Here is a 25,936-nt window from a genome sequence, read left to right on the forward strand (position 1 = left end):
GTTTATATTGCTCTCAGGAACGACATTTATAGGTTCAGCGGAACTGATGATCCAGTCATAAACCTTGGGGTATGTGTAACCCAGCAGGCATCTTTATGTCTTTATTTTATCTCTATTCTAAACACTTATGTTCTTTGTTTCTTTTAGGCTTCCTTTAATATTTTTTCCAAGGAAACCAACACAACATTGATAAATACAAAGTAAGCGGATATTATTGGGTGTAAAATGTGCTAAATGACTATGGATATAATGTCACTTTTCATTTAGCTGCAGATTAGTTACAAAAACAAACTTCAGAAACTTCAGAGTTTTCTTTATCATCGTATTCTCACTGGAACTCACACTGAATTGATTACATGACTTTGACACTAATCCTCCATGTCACTTCCCTATTGTAGTTGCTTACCTTGTGTCTAGTTTGTAGGGTTTGGTTGCAGTTTTTTAGCTATATTTTCTTGTGTGGCTGAGAAGGTTCAGCTGTTTTACATAATGTGCGAGGGCCTGTGAAAGGCGCTACGTTGCAGTGAAAAGCCTTGCCAGACCCTGCATAAAAGGCAACTATTCGTCACCCTGTGTTTAGTGGTTTAGCCCTCACCCTAAAAGGACCTTCCAAGGGCCAACATATAGCCTGGTTAATGATATGGTAATCTTCACTTCTTGGTTGACTGTTTCTTTTTCTTCATTTAGAAATGACCAGTGACTATATCTGTATTATAGGGGCTCTCTCATAGAAAGCTTTGGGGATTTGGGACGTTGTCATTGTGGATCCATTCAGCAATATAAGGTCTTTTCACTTAGGTCAGCTAATGCTTGGATGTTTTGTGATCTCTGAATGCTTTCTCCCAGTACCCTGTAGATCCCTCCTATAAAATCATCTTGTGTCCAGAGTGTAGGGATTGCCTAACTGTATACAGATAGCCTGAATCATTAATGCTTCAAAAGAGAATTGTCACCTCAAAAATATTGTTAATATAATAATCCATAAATCAAACATTGAAAGAAAATAAATAACGTATATGTTAAAAACAAAACATATAGCTTATGAGAAAAAACTATCCCTGCCTCCAGTATTTGACAGGATCTTTCAGCCATATACATGCACCTTGGGTCAGACAGTGTTTGAAAACCGATAGTCTCTGTGTAGGGAGTGAAGCTGGGAAAACCATAGAGGCTCTCAGCTTTCAAACATTGTGTGTGTGTATATATATATATATATATATATATATATATATAATGATTGCACTCCGGCTAAATTTGATATGGCCGGGTGCCAGCCTGAGAGGACAAATCTTACATAGTTCAAGTGTTAGAAAGGGCTGCACTCATGGTCTTGTTGAATTAAATTTCTTTATTGAGGGTCCATTAATCAACGTTTCAGTCCCGTGCCGAGACTTTCATCAGGAACATGTGAAATATATATATATGTGGGTGTGTTCCTTTCCAAACTTGATGAAATTATTATTATTTTAAAATGCAGCATATGATCGACACACACAGCATTCCCTGCACAGCTGTCTACTTCCTAGTACTGACAGTCCGTCCCTGCTCTGTATCCAACCAAAACCTAATGTCATTGATCAAATTCTTCTAGGTTTTAAAAACCATTCAGCATTATTTAATTTATTTTTCTTTTTGTCTAATAAGGAAAAATGGGGAAAGTAAAGAGAGAGACCAAACAGACAGCAAGAAAAAGGTAATATGTCTTAAAAGTGGAGAATAGCACTCATTGTCAATGTTTCAAGTAATGGTTATTAGTAAATATTCCATCTAAAACCTCTTAAGAATATGGAATTCTTTGCCTGAAGAGGTGGTTTTGTCAGAGTCTATACAGCTGTTTAAACTGCAATTGTATAAATACTTGCAAAAACATAACATACAGGGATATAATTTCTAATTAGTGGGGTAAAAGCTGCTTGATCCAAGGAGACATCTGACTGCTATTTTGGGGTCAAGAAGGAATTTTTTCCTAGTGTGTTGCAAAATTGGAAGCGCTTCAGACTGGGTTTTTTGCCTTCTTTTGGATCAAAAGCAAAAGCATATGTGAGGAAGGCTGAACTTGATGGACGCAAGTCTCTTTTCAGCTATGTAACTTTGTAACTATAAGAAATGAGTATCAATTACAAAGTTTACATTTACATGTGTTGTGTAAACACTCCCTTGTAGCATGTGTGGTTTTTAGGGTGTGTATATATGTTATAATCTAGTAATGGGTCTTGTATAGAAGGACTAAACCGGGCATAGGCAACCTAAGGCACTCCAGATGTTTTGGACTACCTCCCATGATGCTTTGCCAGCATTATGGGTGTAAGATCATTACTGTGCCTGTAATTTTTTTTTATTGGTTTGTTATTTTATCAATCTCCTTTTCATTGAGGTATATGCATGACATGTATATGAGAAAATATATGAATGGACATAAAACAAGTGTGGACAGCACATGCACACTCAGATAAGCCATACCTCATTGTATAACGGGTTAGTGTAGGTATATAACTGATGGCAGAGTATAATATGACAGCTGTACAAAACTATGCCCACTCCTAATAAGATAAGATAAAAAAAAAGAAAATAAATATTAACAAACACGATAACTAGTAGCTTTAAATCAATGAGAACAATTACCACTGGAATAGGTAAAATCTAGGCCTCCCAGACTCTCTAAAATAGAAAAGTTACTGTGGGATTAGAGTAAGTTAAACTAAAAGTATATTGCTGAAAGGGTGCTAAAGAAAATCAATTTAAACAATGCAGAGCAGGCCTCATCATCCTTAGCCAGATCCCATGCTTGGGTATTCTTGTCTCAAAACTGTCTCAGTCTCGAGGTAAAGTCTGTTTCACCTGCCTCAGACTGCAACGAGTCCATATGCATTGTCTGATGATCCGGCCACATGTTGCACCGCTATCGGTGCCTTGATGGGATCTGTCAATGCGTCTCAGATAGCATCGATCCAATGCCCCTTAAGTGTGCTAGCTACACCAGCGTGATGATACCCAAGAGGTTCTCGGACCAGAAATGTGATAATGAGTGCAGAGTTGTTGGCTTGGGTTTCTGAATTTGAGGCATTAGTAAGACTTCAGGAGATTGTCTATGTAGGGTAGCTCAAAATCGCATAGAGTCGACAACGTCATTGAAGACTGGTGAGTGACAGGGATGCTCAGAAGCAGTAATAAAATCCCTCCAGTGGGGACCAGGATAACCCCCACCGGTCAAAATCGGGGGAAGCAGGGGTCAAATGAACGAAGGCCGAGCTTGACGGTCGCAAGTAAGATCAGCTCCTGCAACTTACCACTCTCTAAGCCTTTAAAACATGATTCTCGACATGATTGCAGACCGACAGCGATGGTCCTCCGTGCTAAGGGAACACTGGATCCAGGGTGAGGCTGGCTCCTTGAGGTTTAGTCCCCTGGAGGAGAAATATTCAAAACCCCAGATGGGGCCTTCTCCGGCGGTGAGCGGGGCGGACGGCCGCTGCCCCAATATCATGCCTAACAGTGCCCAGCCAGAGGCCTGAATCCATGTGAACCTGGCCCTGTTCCCCCCCCCTCTGGACCATCTTACCGTCATCCTACCGGCTGTATGTCCCAAAGCGATGGACTCGCCAACTAAGCCGATGTGTGGTGTGGGCTGACAGCCTCTACAGGGTTCCACGCTGATGGACACTACAAAGTTACCTTAATCCTCGCCTGCTTCGGCACATCTACTGAGGCAACCAGCAGAACATGCACATAAATGTTGTTTAGCATATAAATGTTGCCTAGCACATAAATATTGTTTAGCACATCAGCCGTCTTAACATGCTCAAAGATGGGAATGTCGACAGTATCTAACATTATAAAACGTGCACGTTTATCTTTGTTATTGAAAGCACATGTACTAGGATTAACATGCTATACAGTACTTTAAGCGAGTTTAACGTAACACAACATGGCAGTTGCCTTGTTATAGCATTACTATTGTACAATATTGCGGCCACTGTCTGGCTAAACTGTAATGTAATACCATGACCTTGCTATGCACCACTAAAATAAAAAAATAAAGAATGTAAAAAAAAAAAAAAAGACTGAAACTCAAGGGGCGCAGTGAGAAATACTTTTGGAGAACATAAGCACAAAAATGTGTGCGAATAGGAAAAGGGCAACATATTTATACATAACTCCCCATAGTGTATATGACTGAGATCTATAGATTGATGTACATCACATCCTATAGTTTCAGCATGTAAGGTTAGGAGATTCTCTGTGTGGGTGTATTTTATTACATTTTTAACTAGATTTACTCTTTTTTTTTTTACAAATAGTATTACAAAACCAAACTATTAATTTAAATGTTTATTTTTGCTTATTTTTAAATAAGTATCTGTATTTTTACAGCCTCACCCTAACCTCACTCATTGGCTTTAACCTGTTTATAACATATTTTGGGGTATCACATTATTCCCATTTTGCAGTGTAAAAGTTACCAACGGAAGCATCTGTTCAGTGACACTGATACAGAAAGAGGGGCTGACGAGAGTAAAACTGATATTAGTTGGATAAAGAATCCAAATACCAAAAATAAGCCCAGGATTGTGGGGTATAGCAGGCAGAAACAGGGGAAGAGGACAGAGGACACATCTCCGTGTGAGTACTTGTAATATATTTTTTGTTTCATTGTGTGTGTTTTCTGTACATAGCCATGTCTCCTCAAAAGCAGGTGTTTGTATTATATGTTACAGATAGACCACAAGATACTTCCAAAAATAACGATGGGAAAAAAGCAAATAAGGTTAGTTCTGAGCTGGACTGCGCAGAAACCTAAAAAGTGAGCTAATAACCCTTTAAAGTGTACTATGGTCGCAAGTGAAAGAGAGAATCCAGTAGGTAAATGTACCCTGGACACAGTTTAAGAGTCCTTGTAATGGAAGATACTGGTAACTGTAAGGGAATGAATGTAAGGTGATTGCGGGAGGTACTACTCATGGGACCTGAAGGCCTCAAAATTGGAAGGCAAATGGAGCTATAATGGGGTTGTTTATCTTGGAAATTAGTAAAGGAGCAAACATGCATTCCTGACCCTATAGGGTTAAAACCACCATCTAGCCATCCTGTCCCCCTCATCCTTCTTAAAAATAGTAAAATCTTACTTGTATTCAGGCCTGAAACTGTAACTCTGCATGCTGTTTGCCTCAGAAAACAAGCTGTCTGCTGACATCATCAGAAGTGGTGGCCTGATCCAATCACAATGCTTCCCGATATGATTGGCTGAGACTGACAAGAAGGCAGATCAGGGGCAGAGCCAGCACAATTCAAACACAACCCTGGCCAATCAGCATCTCCTCATATAGTTGAATTGAATCAATTAATCTCTATGAGGAAAGTACAGTGTCTGCATGCAGAGGGAGGAGATACTGAATGTTCGGATGCATTTTAGGCAGCCATGACCCAGGAAGGATCTCCAACAGCCATCTGAGGAGTGGCCAGTGACGTTATCACTAGGCTGTAATGTAAACACTGCATTTTCTCTGAAAAGTGTTTACAGCAAAAAGCCTGAAGGTAATGATTCTACTCACCAGAACAAATCCAATAAGTTGTAGTTGTTCTGGTGACTATAGTGTCCCTTTTTAATGGGTCTTGTAGATAATGTTTCCTTTTAAAAAAGTATAAGTACAGGAAGATAAAGTCAGAAAATGTGCCCAGTGTTTCAAAATGTACCTTATGGCCTAGAGGAAGGGGTGGATGGGAATCCTTAAGTACAGATAGTTTTTAAAGTGATTATAAGCTTTATAGGAGGAACAATTTATACACAGCTATAAAGCAATGGGTTTTCCTCTAACATAGCTGTCCACCAGCACCAGGGCATCACCCAATAATAATTGTGGCAGAGAAGAATTTGTAGAGCTTGGGGGACAGAAAATGGATATCACAAAATATTTAACAAGCTGCAAAAAGCTGATATCCTCTGTAGAAAAAGGAGATATAGCGCAAGAGGACATAATCTGAAATCAGGAAAGCGAAAGCTTTTTAAAGGAGGAGTTGTAAAGGATTTATGAACGCTAGGAATAGACTCACTGCTGACCTGCAGGAAAAACAATTGTAGATTATGCTACCTTTAGTGTACCTATAATTTTAATAGTGACAAGAGGCAAATATTTTGTTAACTCTCTCTTTACTAGAACTCCACACCAGCACAGATTATTAAAAAAAATCATTAACCAATTTTATTAACCAACAAACCTCGATGCTCCCTTAGAACTTTCTCTTTTGTGCTGCGAGTCACAATAACAGAACAGAGGAATATGAACAGCAAACACATAATGAAGGAAAAAGGGACACTCTGTAATGCCGCATTGGCATGAAGATAAAACAGGATCTTCAACAAGAATAATCCAAAGATTAAACTGAAACGCAGAAAAGCATAACAAGAAAAATAAGGTTAGCCCATGATCAAAATATGTATAAAACAAAAAAAAACTCAGAGCATGAAAGGTAAAAATCACTTAAAAACCAAATATGGCAGTAGTGAATATGAGCAATCAACAGTGACAAAATCATATCTAATAAACATGTGGAATGTACCTTGCAGGAAAAATAATCCATGAGAGAGAGCAAAAAAAAGGGAGGGAAAATATTTGCTTCCTGTCATTATTAACATTATAGGGACACTAAAATTTGCATAATCTACAATTTTACTACATGTCAGGAGGTCTCAAAAAAGAGCAAAAGGAGCATGAGAGGAAGGAGAAAAGAAAAATTGCCTGAATGTGTCTTCTCGAGACCAGTCTGCTGACCGCAGGAAGTCGCCAGGGGAAGCTCCTGCAGAAATAGGGAGAAAGGCCGCCGCAATTCGTAACCAGTGGGCCCTGAATGAATGCTCAACCCCAGTTAAGACTAGCAACCAACGTATCCACCAAGCCAAAATAGTAGTGGAAACCTATTGATGTGGTTGTAAGTGTAAGCAGATAAGCAGTTGCCCTGATCGAGGTGTCCGCAACAGAGAAGTAACCTCCACATAACGGGTGAGCGCGAATACCACTCAAAGCTTTGCAATGTCTTGAAAGTAAGGATAGAAATCCACCAATGTCAAAAGCACATACATCCGCTACCTGTCTAAAGGAGACAAGACATAAGAGATGGGTAAACTTGGCTGTGGAACTCTATCACATATCCTTGAACCATTTGTAATGCCCATGCATCTATGTATGTGTCCTGCAATATGCGAAGAAACTTAGACAGTCTGCCTGCATGCAATAGACTGGAAGGGCAAGGAAGAGGAAAATCTCACCTGTGGGAAATCTGCCACGGCCACCTCTACCTCTCATTTGGAAGAGTACATATGAATTCTGTTACTTGAGAAGAAGAAGGTGTGGTATCCTCTGGGGCCAGATAGCCTGAAGCAGTTGGTGGCACGGGCCCTGCTGCCAAACAGCCTTGCCACATTAAGCACGAGATGGTGTCATTTAAAAAAAATACACTCCTAATGGATGTTTTGGTCTTGTTCAACATGTTCAAATTGACGTGCTTTTAAAGCTCTTTGATAAACGGTTACCTGAATAGGAGTTCTTTTGCCAGCATACCTAACTCCTTTGATCATAAGCCGGAGAGCTTGTTGTCAATTCGGAGTATGGCTGCCTTCTTCCGATCTGTTTGTAGCACCATGCTGCATTTCTGGTTCTGGACAGAAAGATGGTGGTGTCAATCTCCGGTGTTTCTGTGATTTTGTCCAGGATGCAGGGTCTCAGACATTCAGCATGCAGGCGGTTTTGGACCTCAAGGTCAAGGGGTCATTGGAGCCAAATGTGAATGAACTGTGCCAGGTGGCCCAGGAGAGACCACTCCAGGTTTCTAGGATGTCTAATGGTGCTAGGGTCACACAACAGTTCACCCGCAGAATCCAGGATCTCTACAGTTTCCTCCAGGGTAATAGTGTAAGGATTTTGTTGGGCGCAGGAGTCGTCACCACCAAATCCATGACTTATGGGAAATCCTGTGTTACCCCGGCCATCCATTTTCCTCCTCTTAGGCAGAGAGTCCAGCCTGCCACTCATTCAGGATTGACAGTGGTGGGGGAGGTAACAAGACATCTGAAGGTGAATCTAAGTGGTAAATGTCTCCTGCTCTACTGTCCTCCTAAGGTGCTTGGCTGGGGCATTACCTTTTTGGTTATGAGGTCCCACACTATCTGCCTTCCAACAGAGCTTAACTGTCTTAGTTGGGTCTCTTCCTGAGGCATCAGAGTCCACAGAGTCATTTGCTGCATGTGGGATTTCTGGGAATGTCCTGGGCAGATAGACCTTCTCTTAAGGTGGGGAGGTAGGTTTTTCGTTAACACCTTCTTCACGGAGGTGGTCACTGTGGCATTAATCAATGCCTGGAGGTTCTGGTCTTGTGCTGTTGAATCACCCATAATTGCGTCTAGGTTAGCAGTCAGTAAGGTTAAAGCCACACCAACAGTCGTGAAAGTTGGGCAACGAAAACACTGCGGCTCACCCAGAATGTATTGCAGGTAAGTAATCCTCTAAGTTAATAAGACAGCTGGAGTTTATGGGCACAGACAAAGCGGGCCAGATATATAGCTGTATGCAGTAATAGCAGATATAACAGTCAACCTGTGACAAATATGAAGCCCCCTGTCATGTAATAAAATCAAGAACACATTGTGCCTCTTAAACAATGAATGAGTCAGCTGGCTTGTATTGACAGCAGTCTATGATACAATGTTACAGCAGCTCCTTCAGAGGTCACTTATATATACAGCAGTGTTGGTTCCCATTCCACCATTATGTGGCGCATGATTTTAGTGCTTCTCTGATGTGTTACAGAGAACTACCATTTGTATTCAAAATCCCATAATACTATTGCAGGTAATAAGAGAGTATGTAAACATTTTATTACAGTAACAAACTTCAAGACAATAACATTCTGGTAACAAAAGGTTTCCCAGATTTCAGCTGGACCAAGCTGGTTTGAATAGTAATTTGGAATAAATGTTATTGTAATTTATAATATATATATTTTTTTTATTGAGAAAGGAAGCTCGGGAACGATTTGCAAACAGGAAGACTGTGAACTCTGACATTGAAAAGCCACAGAACAAACGTCCCCGCAGAGCCGCCCTAAAAAAGAAAATCTACAAAGACCTTTCCAACTCAGAACCAGAATCTGAGGAGGACACCAGACTGTGTTCTGCAAGCAGAGAACACACCAAGCCTCACGTGAGCATCACTCCATTATAGCTTCCTGAATCTGTAGGGTCCTATAGTTACATGTGGGGTATGGTCCTATAATCACATACTGGGATATGGTCCTATAATCGCTTACTGGGGTATGGTCCTATAATCACATACTGGGATATGGTCCTATAATCGCTTACTGGGATATGGTCCTATAATCGCTTACTGGGGTATGGTCCTATAATCGCCTACTGGGGTATGGTCCTATAATTACTTACTGGGGTATGGTCCTATAATCAATTACTGGGTCATGGTCCTATAATTACATACTGGGGTATGGTACTATAATTACATAATGGGGCATAGTGCTATAATTACCTACTGGGGTATGGTCCTATAATCGCTTACTGGGGTATGGTCCTATAATCACATACTGGGATATGGTCCTATAATCGCTTACTGGGGTATGGTCCTATAATCACATACTGGGATATGGTCCTATAATCGCTTACTGGGATATGGTCCTATAATCGCTTACTGGGGTATGGTCCTATAATCACTTACTGGGGTATGGTCCTATAATCAATTACTGGGTCATGGTCCTATAATTACATACTGGGGTATGGTACTATAATTACATAATGGGGTATAGTGCTATAATTACCTACTGCGGTATGGTCCTATAATTACATGTGGGGTATGGTCCTATAATTGCATACTGGGGTATGGTCCTATAATTACATGTGGGGTATGGTCTCATAATTACATACTGGGGTATGGTCTCATAATTACATACTGGGGTATGGTCCTATAACTACTTGTGGGGTATTGTCCTATAGTTACATGTGTGGCATGGTCCTAAACTTACATGTGGGGTATGTTTCTATAATTAAATGTTGGCTATGGTTCTGTAGTTACATACTGGGGTATGGTCCTATAATTACCAGTGGGGTAATGTCCTATAGTTACATGTGGAGTATGGTCCTATAATCACATACTGGGTTATGGTCCTATAATTACATACTGGGGTATGATCCTACAATTACATACTGGGGTATGGTCCTATAATCACATTCTGGGAATTGATCCTATAATCACAAACTGGGGTATAGTCCCTTAGTTACAAGTGGGGTATGGTCCTATAATCACATTCTGGGGATTGGTCCTATAATCACTTACTGGGGTATGGTCCCTTAGTTACACTGGTGTATGGTCCTATAATCACATACTGGGGTATTGTCCTAAAATTACATGTGGGGCATGGTCCTATAATTACATACTGGGTGTGTTCCTAAAATTACATGTGGGGTATGGTTCTATAATTATATACTGGGTATGGTCCTAAAATTACATGTGGGGTATGGTTCTATAATCACATACTGGGTATGGTCCTAAAATTAAATGTGGGGTATGGTCCTATAATCACTTACTGGGGTATGGTCCCTTAGTTACACTGGTGTATGGTCCTATAATCACATACTGGGGTATTGTCCTAAAATTACATGTGGGGCATGGTCCTATAATTACATACTGGGTGTGTTCCTAAAATTACATGTGGGGTATGGTTCTATAATTATATACTGGGTATGGTCCTAAAATTACATGTGGGGTATGGTTCTATAATCACATACTGGGTATGGTCCTAAAATTACATGTGGGGTATGGTTCTATAATCACATACTGGGGTATGGTCCTATAATCACTTACTGGGGTATGGTCCCTTAGTTACACTTGGGGCATGGTCCTATAATCACTTACTGGGGTATTGTCCTAAAATTACATGTGGTGTATGGTCCTATAATTACATACTGAGTATGGTCCTAAAATTACATGTGGTTATGGTTCTATAATTACACACTGGGTATGGTCCTAAAATTACATGTGGGGTATGGTCCTAAAATTACATGTAGGGTATGGTTCTATAATCACATACTGAGTATGGTCCCTTAGTTTCACGTGGGGTATTGTCCTATAATTACATACTGAGTATGGTCCTACAATTACATGTGGGGTATGTGTCAGGGTACCTGTAGTCTCTACCTCTGAGAGGGGTAGAGACTTAGACGTTTCTCCTTCCAGAAGGTCCGTTTCTCCCGTTCCTCGCGGTTCCCTCGGTCGTTTACACGCCGGCCGCGAGGGAGCTACTTCCTTTTATGACGCGACGCTCAATAGCCGACGTCATGACGCTAATCCAGTCCGACCTGCCACTCAAGCCCGGAACACGAATCAGGACTCGTCGGAGGCGTGATTACTCTCTAGAGCCAGGGTATTTAATGGAGCTTTCCGCATTTGCTCATTGCCCTGTCGTGGTTCTAGCCAGTCTAGTCACACAGTGCTCTTGTATCCTGATTGTCTTTTGGTTCTGACCCGGCTTTGTTATTACTCTCCTGCTTCTCTGTTATCCTTTGACCTCGGCTTGTCTCTCGCTTACCTGTCTTCTCGTTCCCTCGACCTCGGCTTGTCTCTGACCATTCTATACGTAGTTCTTACGTTAAGTCCGGCCATTCTAAGGTCCGGTATACGTATCTCTCTACTCTTTGTACTCTGCGTGTTGGATCCCTGTCCCGATCCTGACATTACGACAGGGCCAATGGATCCTGCAGGTACAAACAGTCAGCTTGGTTCTTCTGATCCTAGGTTTGACGCCATGGAACACAGAATGGATCAGATGGCACTAGCGCTACAGGCGTTGTTATCTCGTCCTAATAATCCACCAGAGGAGATGCGTAATACTTCTATTTCTCCTGTGGATTCAGGTCTAGAGGTAGCTACTGTAGGGGCTTCTTCCCGAATTACCCCACCTGTACGTTATGCTGGATCTCCTGAGAGGTGTCGTGGTTTTTTAAACCAAATAAGTATCCACTTCGAATTACAACCCCGCTCCTATCCTACAGATAGAGCGAAAGTGGGATTTATTATCACCTTACTCGTTGAGAAAGCTCTGAGATGGGCTAATCCGTTGTGGGAGAATGAGAATCCATTAGTATACAATTATAATGCCTTTGAAGCTGCTTTTAAAAGAACTTTTGACCCTCCTGGCAAAAAGGTCAATGCAGCTAGATTACTGTTGCGCCTTAGACAGGATAACCGAACACTTGTGGATTACGCACTAGAGTTCAGGTCTTTGGCGGCAGAGGTTAAGTGGAATGAACAGGCTTATATAGACGTGTTTCTAAACGGACTATCTGATGTAATACTTGACGAGGTAGCTACTAGAGAGCTTCCTGAGAATTTGGAGGATTTAATTTTGTTTATCTCTCGCATTGATGAACGTCTAAGAGAAAGAACCTGTAGATCTTCTTTTAGACTAGCTCCATCTTTTCAAAGTCCTGAGGCCAAAACACCACTTTTTCCAGAACCTATGCAGATAGGCCATACTCGTCTCTCAGAGGAGGAGAGACAGTACAGGAGAAGGGAGGGATTGTGTATGTACTGTGGAGTCAGAGGTCACTTACGTTTGAATTGTCCCAATCGCCCGGGAAACGCTCGCACCTAAGTTTCTCTAGAGGACAGGCCTTGGGTGTTTCTATTTTGTCCTCTACTCATAATTACAAAGATCACAGGCTTCTATTACCCGTTTCCTTAACTTGGGAGAAGGGAACTCTAGAGACTATGGCATTGATAGACTCTGGAGCTGCTGAAAGCTTTATCGACCAAGTTTTTGTCACCAAACACACTATCCCATCCCAGTTAAGGGACACACCCTTGGCCGTTGAGGCCATAGATGGTAGACCTTTAGTTGAGCCTGTGATTTTTCGTGAAACCATACCCCTTAGTTTAACTACTGGTATCCTACATGAGGAGGAGACATCTCTATTACTCATTTCATCTCCTTCTGTTCCCATAGTCCTGGGATACTCCTGGCTTAAGAGACATAATCCTATTATTGATTGGGAATTAGGGGAGATAGTCTCATGGGGCCAGAATTGTCAGGAGAAGTGTTTAAAGAGAGTGTCACCGCTTTGCACAGTTAACACACCTACTAATTCTACCGACTCTACAGAAGTACAAATACCGTCCTTGTACCTGGACTTAAGGGCGGTATTTGACAAAAGAAAGGCCGATACTTTACCTCCACATAGGTCCTTTGACTGTAAGATTAATTTACTTCCTGGTACTATGCCTCCAAGGGGTCATGTATACCCTTTGTCTACGAAAGAGAATTTAGTTCTAGAGGAGTATATTCGTGAGAACCTAGACAAGGGATTCATTAGGAGGTCCTCCTCCCCTGCTGGGGCTGGATTTTTTTTTGTTAAAAAGAAGGATGGTACTTTGAGACCTTGCATTGACTACCGAGGTTTGAACAAAATTACCATCAGAAACGCCTATCCGATTCCCTTGATCACTGAGCTCTTTGATCGATTAAAGGGTTCCAAGATCTTCACTAAGTTAGATCTCAGAGGGGCATATAACTTGGTCAGAATTCAGCAGGGACACGAGTGGATGACTGCGTTCAATACTCGTTATGGGCACTATGAGTATACAGTAATGCCCTTCGGTCTCTGTAATGCACCGGCAGTATTTCAGGACCTAATTAATGAAGTTCTCAGGGAATTTCAACATGACTGTGTTATTGTATACCTCGATGATGATTCTTATACATTCTAGAGAAATTGAGACTCACCACGGACAGGTCAGAAGGGTTTTGCACAAACTCCTTCAACACGGCTTGTACTGTAAATTGGAGAAATTTAGTTTTGACCAATCCCAGACAAACTTTCTTGGTTACGTAATTTCTGGGGAGGGGTTTAAGATGGATCCGGAGAAACTCCAGTCCATTTTAGATTGGCCTTTACCTAAGGGTCTCAAGGCCATTCAGAGGTTTATTGGTTTCTCCAATTACTATAGACGTTTCATTAAGGGATACTCTTCAATTATTGCTCCTATCACCAATATGACCAGACAGGGGGCTGACACTAAGAATTGGTCTACTGAAGCACTCCTTGCTTTCAAGACTCTCAAAGAACTGTTTGCTTCCGCACCAATTTTAGTTCACCCTGATACTACTCTGCCCTTCCTACTCGAAGTTGACGCTTCTGAGACGGGGATAGGTGCTATCCTGTCCCAAAGGTTAGGTGTGGATAAACCATTACATCCATGTGGGTATTTTTCCCAAAAATTGTCCGGTACTGAGAGCAGATATGACATTGGTGACAGGGAACTTCTAGCGGTTATCATGGCCTTAAAGGAGTGGAGACATTTATTGGAAGGGACCTTGCATCCTGTTACCATCTTAACGGATCATAAGAACTTGTCCTATATTGGGGAGGCTAAGCGATTATCCTCAAGGCAGGCTCGTTGGTCTATATTTCTCACTCACTTCAATTACATACTCACATATAGACCTGGTTCTAAGAATTCTAAAGCCGATGCCTTGTCTCGTCAATATGAACCTTCTGCTGTATCGGAGCCGGTTTTGTCTTCTATAGTACCCAAGTGTAATATTATCGCTAACACAACTCTCAAAATCCATTCTCCGCTGCTTGCCAAGATCATGAAGTTGCAGCATCTGGCACCTAGACAGACTCCTGCGTCAAGACACTTCGTTCCTCCTGAACTCCAACTGGAGCTCTTACGGTGTCTTCACGAGAGTAAGGTAGCTGGTCATCCGGGCATTCGCAAAACATATTCCTTGATCTCTAAGGATTTCTGGTGGCCTTCTTTACGGAGGGATGTTAAGGATTTCATCGGAGCTTGTGAGGTCTGTACTAAGACCAAACTACCTCATTCGCTTCCATATGGTCTTTTACATTCCTTGGAGATTCCAGACAAACCTTGGACCTGTTTGGCTATGGACTTTATTGTAGATTTGCCTGCTTCTAAAAGACAGACTGTTATCCTCACGGTGGTTGATAGGTTTACCAAGATGGCACATTTCGTACCTTTACCTAAACTTCCGACTTCTCCTGAATTGGCGGAAATATTTGCAAGAGAAATTTTTCGCTTACATGGGATCCCTTCTGAAATTACTTCTGATAGAGGCTCCCAATTTGTTTCACGTTTCTGGAGATCATTCTGTTCTCAACTAGGCATCAAATTGAATTTTTCTTCTGCCTATCATCCTCAGTCTAACGGAGCTGCTGAACGTACCAATCAAAAGATTGAGCAATATCTGCATTGTTTTGTTTCTGAACACCAGGACGATTGGGTTGGTCTGATTCCTTGGGCAGAGTTCGCACATAATAATCTCGTTTGCGATTCAACTCACTCTAGCCCTTTTTTCATGAATTATGGCTTTCATCCTTCCATTCTTCCTTCGGTCCCCTCTTCCCAGGGGTTACCGTCGGTTGATGTTCATGTTGCCAATCTGAGGAAATTGTGGGATCAGACTCGACAAATTCTCCTACATAATTCCTTACTGTATAAAAAACACGCTGATAAACGCAGAAGGGCGGCTCCAAGTTTTGTGCCTGGGGATAGGGTATGGTTGAGCACTAGAAACATTCGTTTGAAGGTACCTTCTATGAAATTCGCTCCTCGCTACATTGGGCCCTTCAGGATTCTGACTCGAATTAATCCAGTTGCGTATTGCTTAGCGCTTCCTCCTGCTTTGCGTATCCCTAATTTTTTTCATGTTTCATTGCTGAAACCGTTAATCTGTAACAGATTCTCCTCCAAGGTCTCACCTCCTCACTCTGTTCAGGTTGAGGGCCAGGAGGAGTACGAGATCAACCCCATCGTTGACTCTCGTATCTCCCGCGGGAGGGTTCAATACCTGGTGGACTGGAAAGGATATGGTCCTGAGGAGAGGACTTGGGTACCTCAGGAGGATGTCCATGCTCCTCGTCTTCGCAGGGCTTTTCACTCCCGCTTTCCGTCTCGTCCCGGTTCCTTCCGCCCGGTGGGCGTTTCTGAGAGGGGGGGTACTGTCAGGGTACCTGTAGTCTCTACCTCTGAGAGGGGTAGAGACTTAGACGTTTCTCCTTCCAGAAGGTCCGTTTCTCCCGTTCCTCGCGGTTCCCTCGGTCGTTTACACGCCGTCCGCGAGGGAGCTACTTCCTTTTATGACGCGACGCTCAATAGTCGACGTCATGACGCTAATCCAGTCCGACCTGCCACTCAAGCCCGGAACACGAATCAGGACTCGTCGGAGGCGTGATTACTCTCTAGAGCCAGGGTATTTAATGGAGCTTTCCGCATTTGCTCATTGCCCTGTCGTGGTTCTAGCCAGTCTAGTCACACAGTGCTCTTGTATCCTGATTGTCTTTTGGTTCTGACCCGGCTTTGTTATTACTCTCCTGCTTCTCTGTTATCCTTTGACCTCGGCTTGTCTCTCGCTTACCTGTCTTCTCGTTCCCTCGACCTCGGCTTGTCTCTGACCATTCTATACGTAGTTCTTACGTTAAGTCCGGCCATTCTAAGGTCCGGTATACGTATCTCTCTACTCTTTGTACTCTGCGTGTTGGATCCCTGTCCCGATCCTGACAGTATGGTTCTATAATCACATACTGGGGAATGGTCCTAAAATTACATGTAGGATATGGTTCTATAATCACATACTTGGTATGGTCCTAAAATTACATGTGGGGTATGGTTCTATAATCACATACTGGGGTATGGTCCTATAATTATGTGATAGGGTATGTTCCTGGAGTTGCATGCTGGGAGCCTGTGGTCCAATGTAAAGGGTATGGAAAATCATGCATTCTTTTCATGTGTTTAAAAATGTGAAATAAAAAACCTTTGTAGACTGTCTTCTAAATTCTGTGTGATTTTAATCAAAGGTTCTGCTTTTGAAAACAAGAACATAAACATGGGACAAAAATAGGCTGTTATGTAATTAAAATAATAACATAAGTAATACATTCCACACCAACATGTACACATCCATAAAACATATCCTAGCAATGACTAGGCAGTCAGGACCGAGCCTACCTGCTCCATGCTTGATTTATACAGTGCAATAAGCCAATAAAACACTGCTTACATTGATTCTAAATGAATAGATCTTTTATTGGATAACGTATGCAATCTCCTAAACAGCTAGCTGCAGATCTACCAAGGAGGCCTGGAAATACTCATTCAGCAGAATCCCAAATAAGGCATCCTAGGACCGAGACCAAATCCATAAATTCAAGACTAGAGGCATCACCATGCCAGCAGCCAGGACCAGAGATGGTCACTTTATCTCCAAGTCCTCCTTCAATTGAAAAAAATAGATGTGAGTATAGAGCCCTTGCTCTCTGTGGGCAGTTCCTCTGGTATCTTAATGTAACTGAAGCAAGGTAAGTGGAACTTAGATTAACCTTTCTGTGCAGGAGAAACTAAAATAAAGAATCTGTTTTACATTTCAGCTGATGGCAATGTGTCAAATAATGAATTAAAAGGAATACATCAAGCCATTGCAAGATCATCTTCTCCATCTCTGTGTGCATCTTCCCCTGAGAAAGAAACATCCGTACTTTCAAGGCCCATTTCCACCAAAATATTTTACAATCAGCAAGCAAAGAACAGAGACAACCTGTTCAGTCCAACCAAGAAAGCGAAGTCTAATGATACTGTGAACGAATCCTGCTCCCCAGCTTCCAGCATTGTGTCTCTGGTAATGTGAAAAACGTACTTAGCTATCAAGCCTATTCTTAATGAGCAGAATTCTGTAAGATTGCTCTTCTAACGTGTATTTATAGAACCACAAACAGAGAATGGGATACGGCTGTACAGTCTATGAAGGGAACATACAAAGAAAAAAACAATAGTGTGATACAGTATATACATTGAATTGTGCGCTTAATTGGATGCACTCACGAGATAATAGAGATAGAAGAGCATTCAGGGTGCCTCCCCAGGAAATATGGGGGGATACTGGTATCCTTTACCAATGTCGAGCAGCCAATGGGACACAGGACTCCAGGTGAGTAGTAGTAGAAAAATTCGAAATGTTATTCTTTTTTTAAAAGGTGATACAACACCATAAAGATAAAATATAAAAGTGCAGCAATAGGTCCAACGCGTTTCGTTCAACACAGGAACTTCATCAGGGACCGCACAATAAAAGAAATCACCAGCAATATTACAGGTAGTAAAAAAATACACATACTACCTGTAATATTGCTGGTGATTTCTTCCTGGGGAGGCACCCTGAATGCTCTTCTATCTCTATTATCTCATGAGTGCATCCAATTAAGCGCACAATTCACTGTATATACTGTATCACACTATTGTTTTTTTCTTTGTATGTTCCCTCCATAGACTGTACAGCCGTATCCCATTCTCTGTTTGTGGTTCTATACATATATAACGATCGTTTTGGGTGGATTACGATCTTGGGAGGCTACAGATTTATTGGAAGTTAAGTAATTTATACATTATCTAACACTTTCTACGGTGTTGTTTTGTTTTGGTTGTAACGTGTATTTATGTCTGAAAGTCTAGTTTAATGTTATATGTGTAACATTTGTAGCTTTATTTGATGATATTGGAATAATGTTATTGTGTTTTTATTAATTTTCTATATCTGCAGGCCATGTCAGGCAGTGAAACCTGGGGTCAATCTGCAGTGCGAGATTTTAATAAAAAGAGAACAGAGGAAGGAAACAGTGAGCATGTGGTGAGCGCCTCTCCACAATGCTGTGACAAAGGGAGGCCTAGACCAGACCGGAGCAAGCAGGGCAGAATAGAGGTGAGAAAAACCCACTAATACTGTCCTTACAGATTCATTTAAGTCAGCATCTCCCTGTATCTTAGTGCAGGCTGTAAAATCGACACTTCATGTGCACCATAACCCGGGACAGAGTAATGTAGATTCTGTCCATTTTCAAGATCTGCGGGATGTCTTAATTACACACCAGTATCCTTTTGGAGCCATGACAGCAGTGCTGAATGCTGATAATCCTGCAATAAGCAGGCAGGAAATTTGTAATATGGACATAAAGAGATTTATTATTGTTTACCTTTATTCCAGGGTGACATGGCATTCAGTCTATCTGTGGTGCAGGATATGGCACTCGATGTGCATGTTGTACCTGCAAGGGCCTCTCCAATGCCCGAATAAACAAAGCCGATGCTTTATTTTTGCTGACCTCTCACTAGCACCAAGACTTATCGTTGGTTGTTCTAAATTGATGCTTTCTATTGAATGTTGGATCATTGGAGTATATATGGTGCCCTGTCCAATTAGAAGTGAGGTGCAGAGAGAACCTCAATAACATAGTGTCTGTTAAAGACATAATGTAACAATTAATATCCTAGTGAAATGTGAGGAGTAGAGAGAAAATTAACACTACAGCCCGCAGTGCATTTTCTGGGTGCTTGGTGCCGCCATCTTCCTGACATGATCCATGCATGTGTGTTAGAAATCATTTTCCCATGATTCCTTGTTCACACAATTCTGTTCACAAACTACACACAATATTCATGTTACATTTGCAACAAATGTTAGGTTTCTCCAAAGGAAAATCATTTAATGATATCGCTTGTTTTCGGTTATATATATAAATATATATATATATAGAGAGAGAGAGAGAGGTAGCATATTCATTTTCACCCATTAAAGATTTTACTTTAGGAGTATACTGTCAGCATTTCATTGCTTGTAATTACATTGCAGTCTAAAGGGAAAGATGACTATTAATAGAGCTCTGAGCTTTTCTCTGGCACTGTGATACTGCTGGCTATCCAAGGAAATATAGTCATTACTGACCTCCATATGACACTAACAATGAATACCCTACTCTCTGCGTCCCAAATAACTTCAAATTTGTTATACTTCTATTTCAGGCCTGCAGCCCTATATCAAGTCACACTGAGAGTAGCAGGATACCATCGAGCTGTGAAATACCTAACGCCTCGGTGCACAAGTTAGGTATGTCTTGTTATCTGTTTTTCCCATTTGCTTGCTTTCCAGTAGCGGATTGTCGATGCCTCTTGTCATTATAATGGTAATGCTGCATTCACAGCTGTCTGTCCTTTAATGCCATATCCAAGCAGGCCCATACCGGGAGGATATAAAGCAATATTATAATAATGTAATACAGGCATACATCGCTAATACTGCGGCATGTGATCCAGGCCTCAACTTTAAAGCTTCTTTATTCGCTAGTGCATATAAAAGACGTAAAACATATTTACCCTTTCATACATTACATGCATATTAAGGGGGTTATAGTACTAGGCAAAAAAGATTTAAAAGTAAACAAAAATGTCTCTCTGTGTAATGCTAACCTTACAATAGTGCAAATTGATCACCCGAATGTAACTGAAAAGCGCTGTACTAGCACTGTAAAACACGTATTTACTATATCTCACTCAAGGAATGCTGGGCTTTCTAGTTTTAGAGTATAAATTAGGGGTAGGCAACCTTCGGCACTCCAGATGTGGTGGACTTCACCTCCCCTGGTGCTTTACCAGCGTTACAACTGTAAGGGTATTATAGGAGATATAGTCCGCAACATCTGGAGTGCTGATGGTTACCTACCGCTGGTATAGATGTTGTAACCCAATGCCATGAACATAACATGTACCCAAAGACACTTAATTTTATTAAACCTTTTTAATTCTAAATGTTGTTAGCGTCTCTTTAATTGTTAAGCAAAACATTATATTTGAAAGGCCCCTCAGACGCCAACCTAAAACGCAAACATGATGGTAACCGTGTCAGTCCCAAAGGAAGTACAGATCAAATAAAACGCAGGAAGGCAAAGCTGGTCCCACGGAAACTCTTTTCCTCCACGGCAAAAGACAGTTTCTCTTGCAAAGGTAAGCCAACTTTCTCACGGTCAGTTATTCACTAAAGTATGAATTGTCAGAAATTAAATGTTAATTTAAAATTTTAGGATATATACCTTATGTGAAAACATAGCTGACTTACAAACATTTCAGTTTTGCACTAAATGGTTAGATTCACTTTGTATTCACACTTCAGTGATTAACGTGTAAATCTGTTAATATTCTAGATCTGTTCTTCTATATTACTCAAAAAATATATTTTATCACCTGCATAATGTAGAATACCACAAATAGTAGGCATGTGCACGGGGAAAATTTTCGGTTCGGTTCGACATTTCGAAGTGCTGAAGTGCCGAAGTGTTGAAGTGCCGAAGTACGTACATTTTCATAATTCGGGACTTCGGCACTTCGGAACTTCGGCAGTTCGACACTTCGGAAATTCGGCAACTTCGGAACTTCGACACTTCGGCATTTCGGGACTTCGGCACTTCTATTGCAGCCGCTTAGTAGATAACTCCCTAATTCCCACAATATTAGGGAGTTATCTACCAAAAGGCTGAAAGACCTAAATTGCCTCTGACAGGTAAATGAAGAGACTGACAGGTAAGTCTCTACATTTACCTGTCACAGCACTCTGGTTGGTTGGTTTGAAATCCACCAATCAGAGTGCTCTGTGTCATTTTACACAGCGTGGGAAAGTTCTTTGGAATTTTCCCACGCTGTGTAATTTGACTCATAACTCTCTGATTGGTGGATTAAGTAACCAAATCTTCATTTACCTGTCAGAGCACTCTGATTGGATGGCGTAAACCCACCAATCAGAGTGCTCTGAGCCTAATTGCAGGGCTGGGCAAGGCTTTATAAGCCTTGCCCCGCCCTGCAGAGCTCAGTCTGCGCGGAGCCCTCCATGGGTGAAGAATGATTTTTTTTTTATTTTTTTTTTTATTGCGTTGGTTATTATGGTTTTTTATTTGGCCTTTTTGGGGGCGGAAAAAAGATGATTTTTTTTTTTTACAGGTTCTTAGTTAAAGGTCCCCCTCATTATTTTTAGGGTGAGGGGGGTAGGTAGGGGGGATATTTTTTTTTGGGGGGGGGGGTGACTAGGGGTTTGGGACCCCTAGTCACCTGGGGGGGGGGCATTTTTTTAGGGCCCTCACCCACCGCTCAGGGGTGGGGGCCAGGGGGGAGGACATTAGGTCTCCCCCTCCTTATTTTACTGTAGGGCCCCCACCCACTGCTCAGGGGTGGGGGCCAGGGGGGAGGACATTAGGTCTCCCCCTCCTTATTTTACTGTAGGGCCCCCACCCACTGCTCAGGGGTGGGGGCCAGGGGGAAGGACATTAGGTCCCCCCCCCTATTACTATTTAGGGCCCCCACCCACCGCTTAGTAGTGGGGGCCAGGGGGGAGGACATTAGGTTCCCCCCCCCCTTTATTAGTATATAGGGTCCCCACCCACCGCTCAGGGGTGGGGGAGGACATTAGGTCCCCCCCCCTTTATTAGTATTTAGGGCACCCACCGCTCAGGGGTGGGGGCCAGGGGGAAGGACATTAGGTCCCCCCCCCATTACTATTTAGGGCCCCCACCCACCGCTTAGGGGTGGGGGCCAGGGGGGAGGACATTAGGTCCCCCCCCTTATTATAATTTAGGGTCCCCACCCACCGCTCAGGGGTGGGGGCCAGGGGGAGGACATTAGGTCCCCCCCTTATTATAATTTAGGGCCCCCACCTGCCGCTCAGGGGTGGGGGCTCGGGAAGGGGGACCTTTTTTTTTTTTATACCAGTGAGCAGCCACAGGCTCACTGTTTAATAGACATGCCCCTACTCGCGGTATAGCGAGTAGGGGCATAATTTACTAATACTAAGTAATCTTTACTTAGTATTAGTAAATTTGGCTGAAAGACCAATTTAGGTATTTTAGCCTTTTAGTAGATAGCTCCGTAATGCTGTGGGAATTAGGGAGTTATCTACTTATTCATTCCTGTCATTACATTGACTGGCCAAGTAACTTACATTTTATATGAATGTATGTTACTTGATTGTTGTAAGTGTCGCAAATGCTTACAGGTGATTCCTGGCTATGTTTGTATACTTTTTATTTAAAATTGTATACAATGTAACATTTTTCTTCTTTCACTGGGTAAGTATATTAGTACTTAGGCAATACTGTGCTTCGGCACTTTGACACTTCTGAAATTCGGTAATTTCGGAACTTCGGGACCTCGGCAATTCAGCACTTCGGCAATTCGGACATTCAGTAGTACCCGAATGTCCGAATTGCCCGAAATTCGTCCGAATTCATATTTGGACCGAAACGAATTGCACATGTCTAACAAATAGCACTTTTGCCTTCATGCTTCACCCTTCTTGGAGTGTTTGGACAGAGTTCCCTGCAGCAGCTGCGAATTATGGGGATTTGCCGAAAACTCAAGGATGTTAAAGCAGAGATTTAATTTTCAACAGCTTTTTGCATGTTTTTTTTTAAATGCATAATCTATATGAAGCTTTAAGGAGGGTAACTGTTCATATGTTAGTGGATTTTTTTTTTTTTTTTAAACTGTGATCGGTATAATCAAACTATGACTTTCCTGCATGATTGGTTATGTTCCTTAGGCTTTAAGCCTGGGGTAGGTGATTCAGCATTGATGTACATGATAAAATGACCAAGACCAAGAGATCTCCTACTTATATTTGTTATCAAGCACAAGTGACACAATCCTCTGCAAAGAATCTAGTAACGTATAAATGATCTGTTTCTTTCCAGTTTCAGAGAGTTTGTCCACTGTGTCAGGAAACGAGCTGTCCACAACAAAAGCACAGACGAGGGATGGCAGCAGTTTGGGTGTTAATGTAATGTGTCAACAAATCAGCAAAGAGTTCAGCAGAAAAATTGAGGTAGAATATAATATCTTATTATATTCTGTGTAATTGTGCCCAATTCAGCAGCTGTTGACAGCAGATACAGGTTTATCAAGATTAAGCTTTTTCTCTGGGAGTCTGGGAACTGGAAGGTCTCCCACCAGCACCTTATCTGATTTGATAGGAAAACAAGGACAAGTGGTTCCTGCTGGAGGTCCTTGACACGGGTACAATCTTAGCACTGATGTCCTCTCAGGCATAACCCTGAATATGTTCAATGATGCCTATTAAGGAGCAGGCGTGGTGTGGATTATTGTAGTAAAGAGCTAAACGTGCAGCAATCACCATGAAAACCAGCTGAATCTTTCCGCTTTTAGAAGGTTTGCCAACAATTGCTATTTCAAGTACGCACTCATCATCATATTATTATTATTGCCCTTTATATAGCGCCAACATATTTCGTAGCGCTTTACAATATTATGAGCGGGGGGATTTAACTATAAATAGGACAATTTCAAGAAAACTTACAGGAACGTTAGGTTGAAGAGGACCCTGCTCAAACGAGCTTATAGTCTATAGGAGTTGGGGTGTAAAACACAGTAGGACAAGAAATAGCAATCAAAATAGGTTGGAGAGAAGCAGAGCTGGAGGAGAGAGTAGAGTGCTGCACTTTAGGAGAGAGCAAGAGACAGGTATGTGAGTTAGCGGTTAATCTGGGAAGCCGTAAGCTTTCCTAAAGAGATGAGTTTTAAGGCACTTTTTAAACGATTGAAGACTAGGGGAGAGTCTAATGGCGGTAGGCAGGCTGTTCCATAGGAAGGGAGCCGCCTGCGAGAAGTCCTGCAAGCGCGAGTTGGCCAAACGGGTGCAAGAAGCGAACAGGAGAAGGTCACGGGCAGAGCGGAGGGAACGAGGAGGGGCATACCTATGGATCTGTGCAGAGATATAAGAGGGGCTAGAATTGTTCAGTGCTTTATAGGTATGGGTTAGCACTTTGAATTTACTCCTATAGGATACAGAGGGGTGAGGTGTGAGAGGACTGACTAGTGAGGAAAATCAATCTGGCGGCAGCGTTAATTACAGACTGTAGCAGGGTAATACATCATTTTATGATTTCTGTGTACTCTGACACGCCAGATGTCCACAAACTGTTAGTGGAAACAGCTTGTACAGAATTCTAAACAAACCTGTTTCCATTAAAACCAGATTTTTGCTTTATATTAAAAGATAAACCTCTCTTAAAAGTGGAGGAAGTTGTAATAAAACAGCTGGTAAAAGGACAGCATTCCCATTGTTAGAATAATCCCAATCCCTGTCAGTTTAGTGTAGTAGAAATTAATTCTTATCTTATACCATGCTTCTTCCTGTGGATGGCTCTGGGTGGCGCATACAGTTTATTAGGGTGGGAGTGTCCCATATGCCAGACATAGTTTGACTAAGTGTCTACTGGACCTAACACGAGATCATTCGCTGTATAGAGTTATTCTTTTTCTGGATGAGGAGGCGTCTCAGAATTTCCTTCAGCTTTATGAATGAAAGTGTATGACCTGCTTGCACCCTCACTCATCTGTAAGATTTATTCATATTAAAGATACAGAGAAAAAACAGTAATCTATTAAATATTAAAACAAGACATCCATCTTATATCTGGTGGGATTTGTGAGACCCCTCTCTGCTTGTTATTTTAGAAGAAATATAGTCTATGGCAGATGTAGGCAATTATTTGTAACTACTCTGTGCTGTTTTTTAATTAATGTGTGTATGTTGCCGTATTCATCTTGTGTTATGTATGGGCGTTGCAACTGATTTGGAGGGTTGTGTGTGTGTGTGCACTTTGTGTGCTATTGTGTATTTGCACAAGCAGTTTGTGGTATTGCGTGTGTTATCATGTATGTGGACTGGTTATGGTGTTGTGTATGTTGGTGGCGGCCTGCGTGTGCCATATTGTGTGTTTGGTGTTATGTGTGTATATAGAAGGGGACATATTAAGTGAAGGGCTGTCTCCAGTGTTGAATTCATTGTGTATCTGTGGGATATTTTGGTGTTATATTTGTGTGGCGCTATTTAATACAAAGAATAAATACAATAAAAAAAATTAAATTTTAAAGTTATTTTGAAGTTTAATAATAATAATATGATGATCCATGTGGTGCAGTGGTTGGTCTGCATCTCCAGTACATCTACACCCCTTGTACCTGTTAATTTGCTCTAGCATTTCACACTGAATCAGGGTTGCTATAGTAACCCTTGGCAGCAATCTACATCA

General features: G+C 41.7%; 1 protein-coding gene across 1 annotated transcript in view; it reads left to right on the forward strand.

The window, feature by feature from the left end:
- The window catches only part of SYCP2 (synaptonemal complex protein 2), an 81,440-nt gene that overhangs the window by 49,504 nt on the left and 6,000 nt on the right, over positions 1-25,936 (forward strand). The window contains exons 20-31 of the mRNA XM_063459623.1: positions 18-69; positions 148-200; positions 1,645-1,693; positions 4,449-4,620; positions 4,716-4,765; positions 9,009-9,191; positions 17,133-17,310; positions 17,444-17,691; positions 18,610-18,768; positions 19,866-19,950; positions 20,697-20,843; positions 23,576-23,706. Coding sequence (XP_063315693.1) covers positions 18-69; positions 148-200; positions 1,645-1,693; positions 4,449-4,620; positions 4,716-4,765; positions 9,009-9,191; positions 17,133-17,310; positions 17,444-17,691; positions 18,610-18,768; positions 19,866-19,950; positions 20,697-20,843; positions 23,576-23,706 — 1,507 coding nt within the window. The remainder of the gene's footprint in view (positions 1-17; positions 70-147; positions 201-1,644; positions 1,694-4,448; positions 4,621-4,715; positions 4,766-9,008; positions 9,192-17,132; positions 17,311-17,443; positions 17,692-18,609; positions 18,769-19,865; positions 19,951-20,696; positions 20,844-23,575; positions 23,707-25,936) is intronic.

The sequence above is a fragment of the Pelobates fuscus genome, chromosome 6, assembly GCF_036172605.1.
Source record: "Pelobates fuscus isolate aPelFus1 chromosome 6, aPelFus1.pri, whole genome shotgun sequence".
NCBI classification, from domain to species: domain Eukaryota; kingdom Metazoa; phylum Chordata; class Amphibia; order Anura; family Pelobatidae; genus Pelobates; species Pelobates fuscus.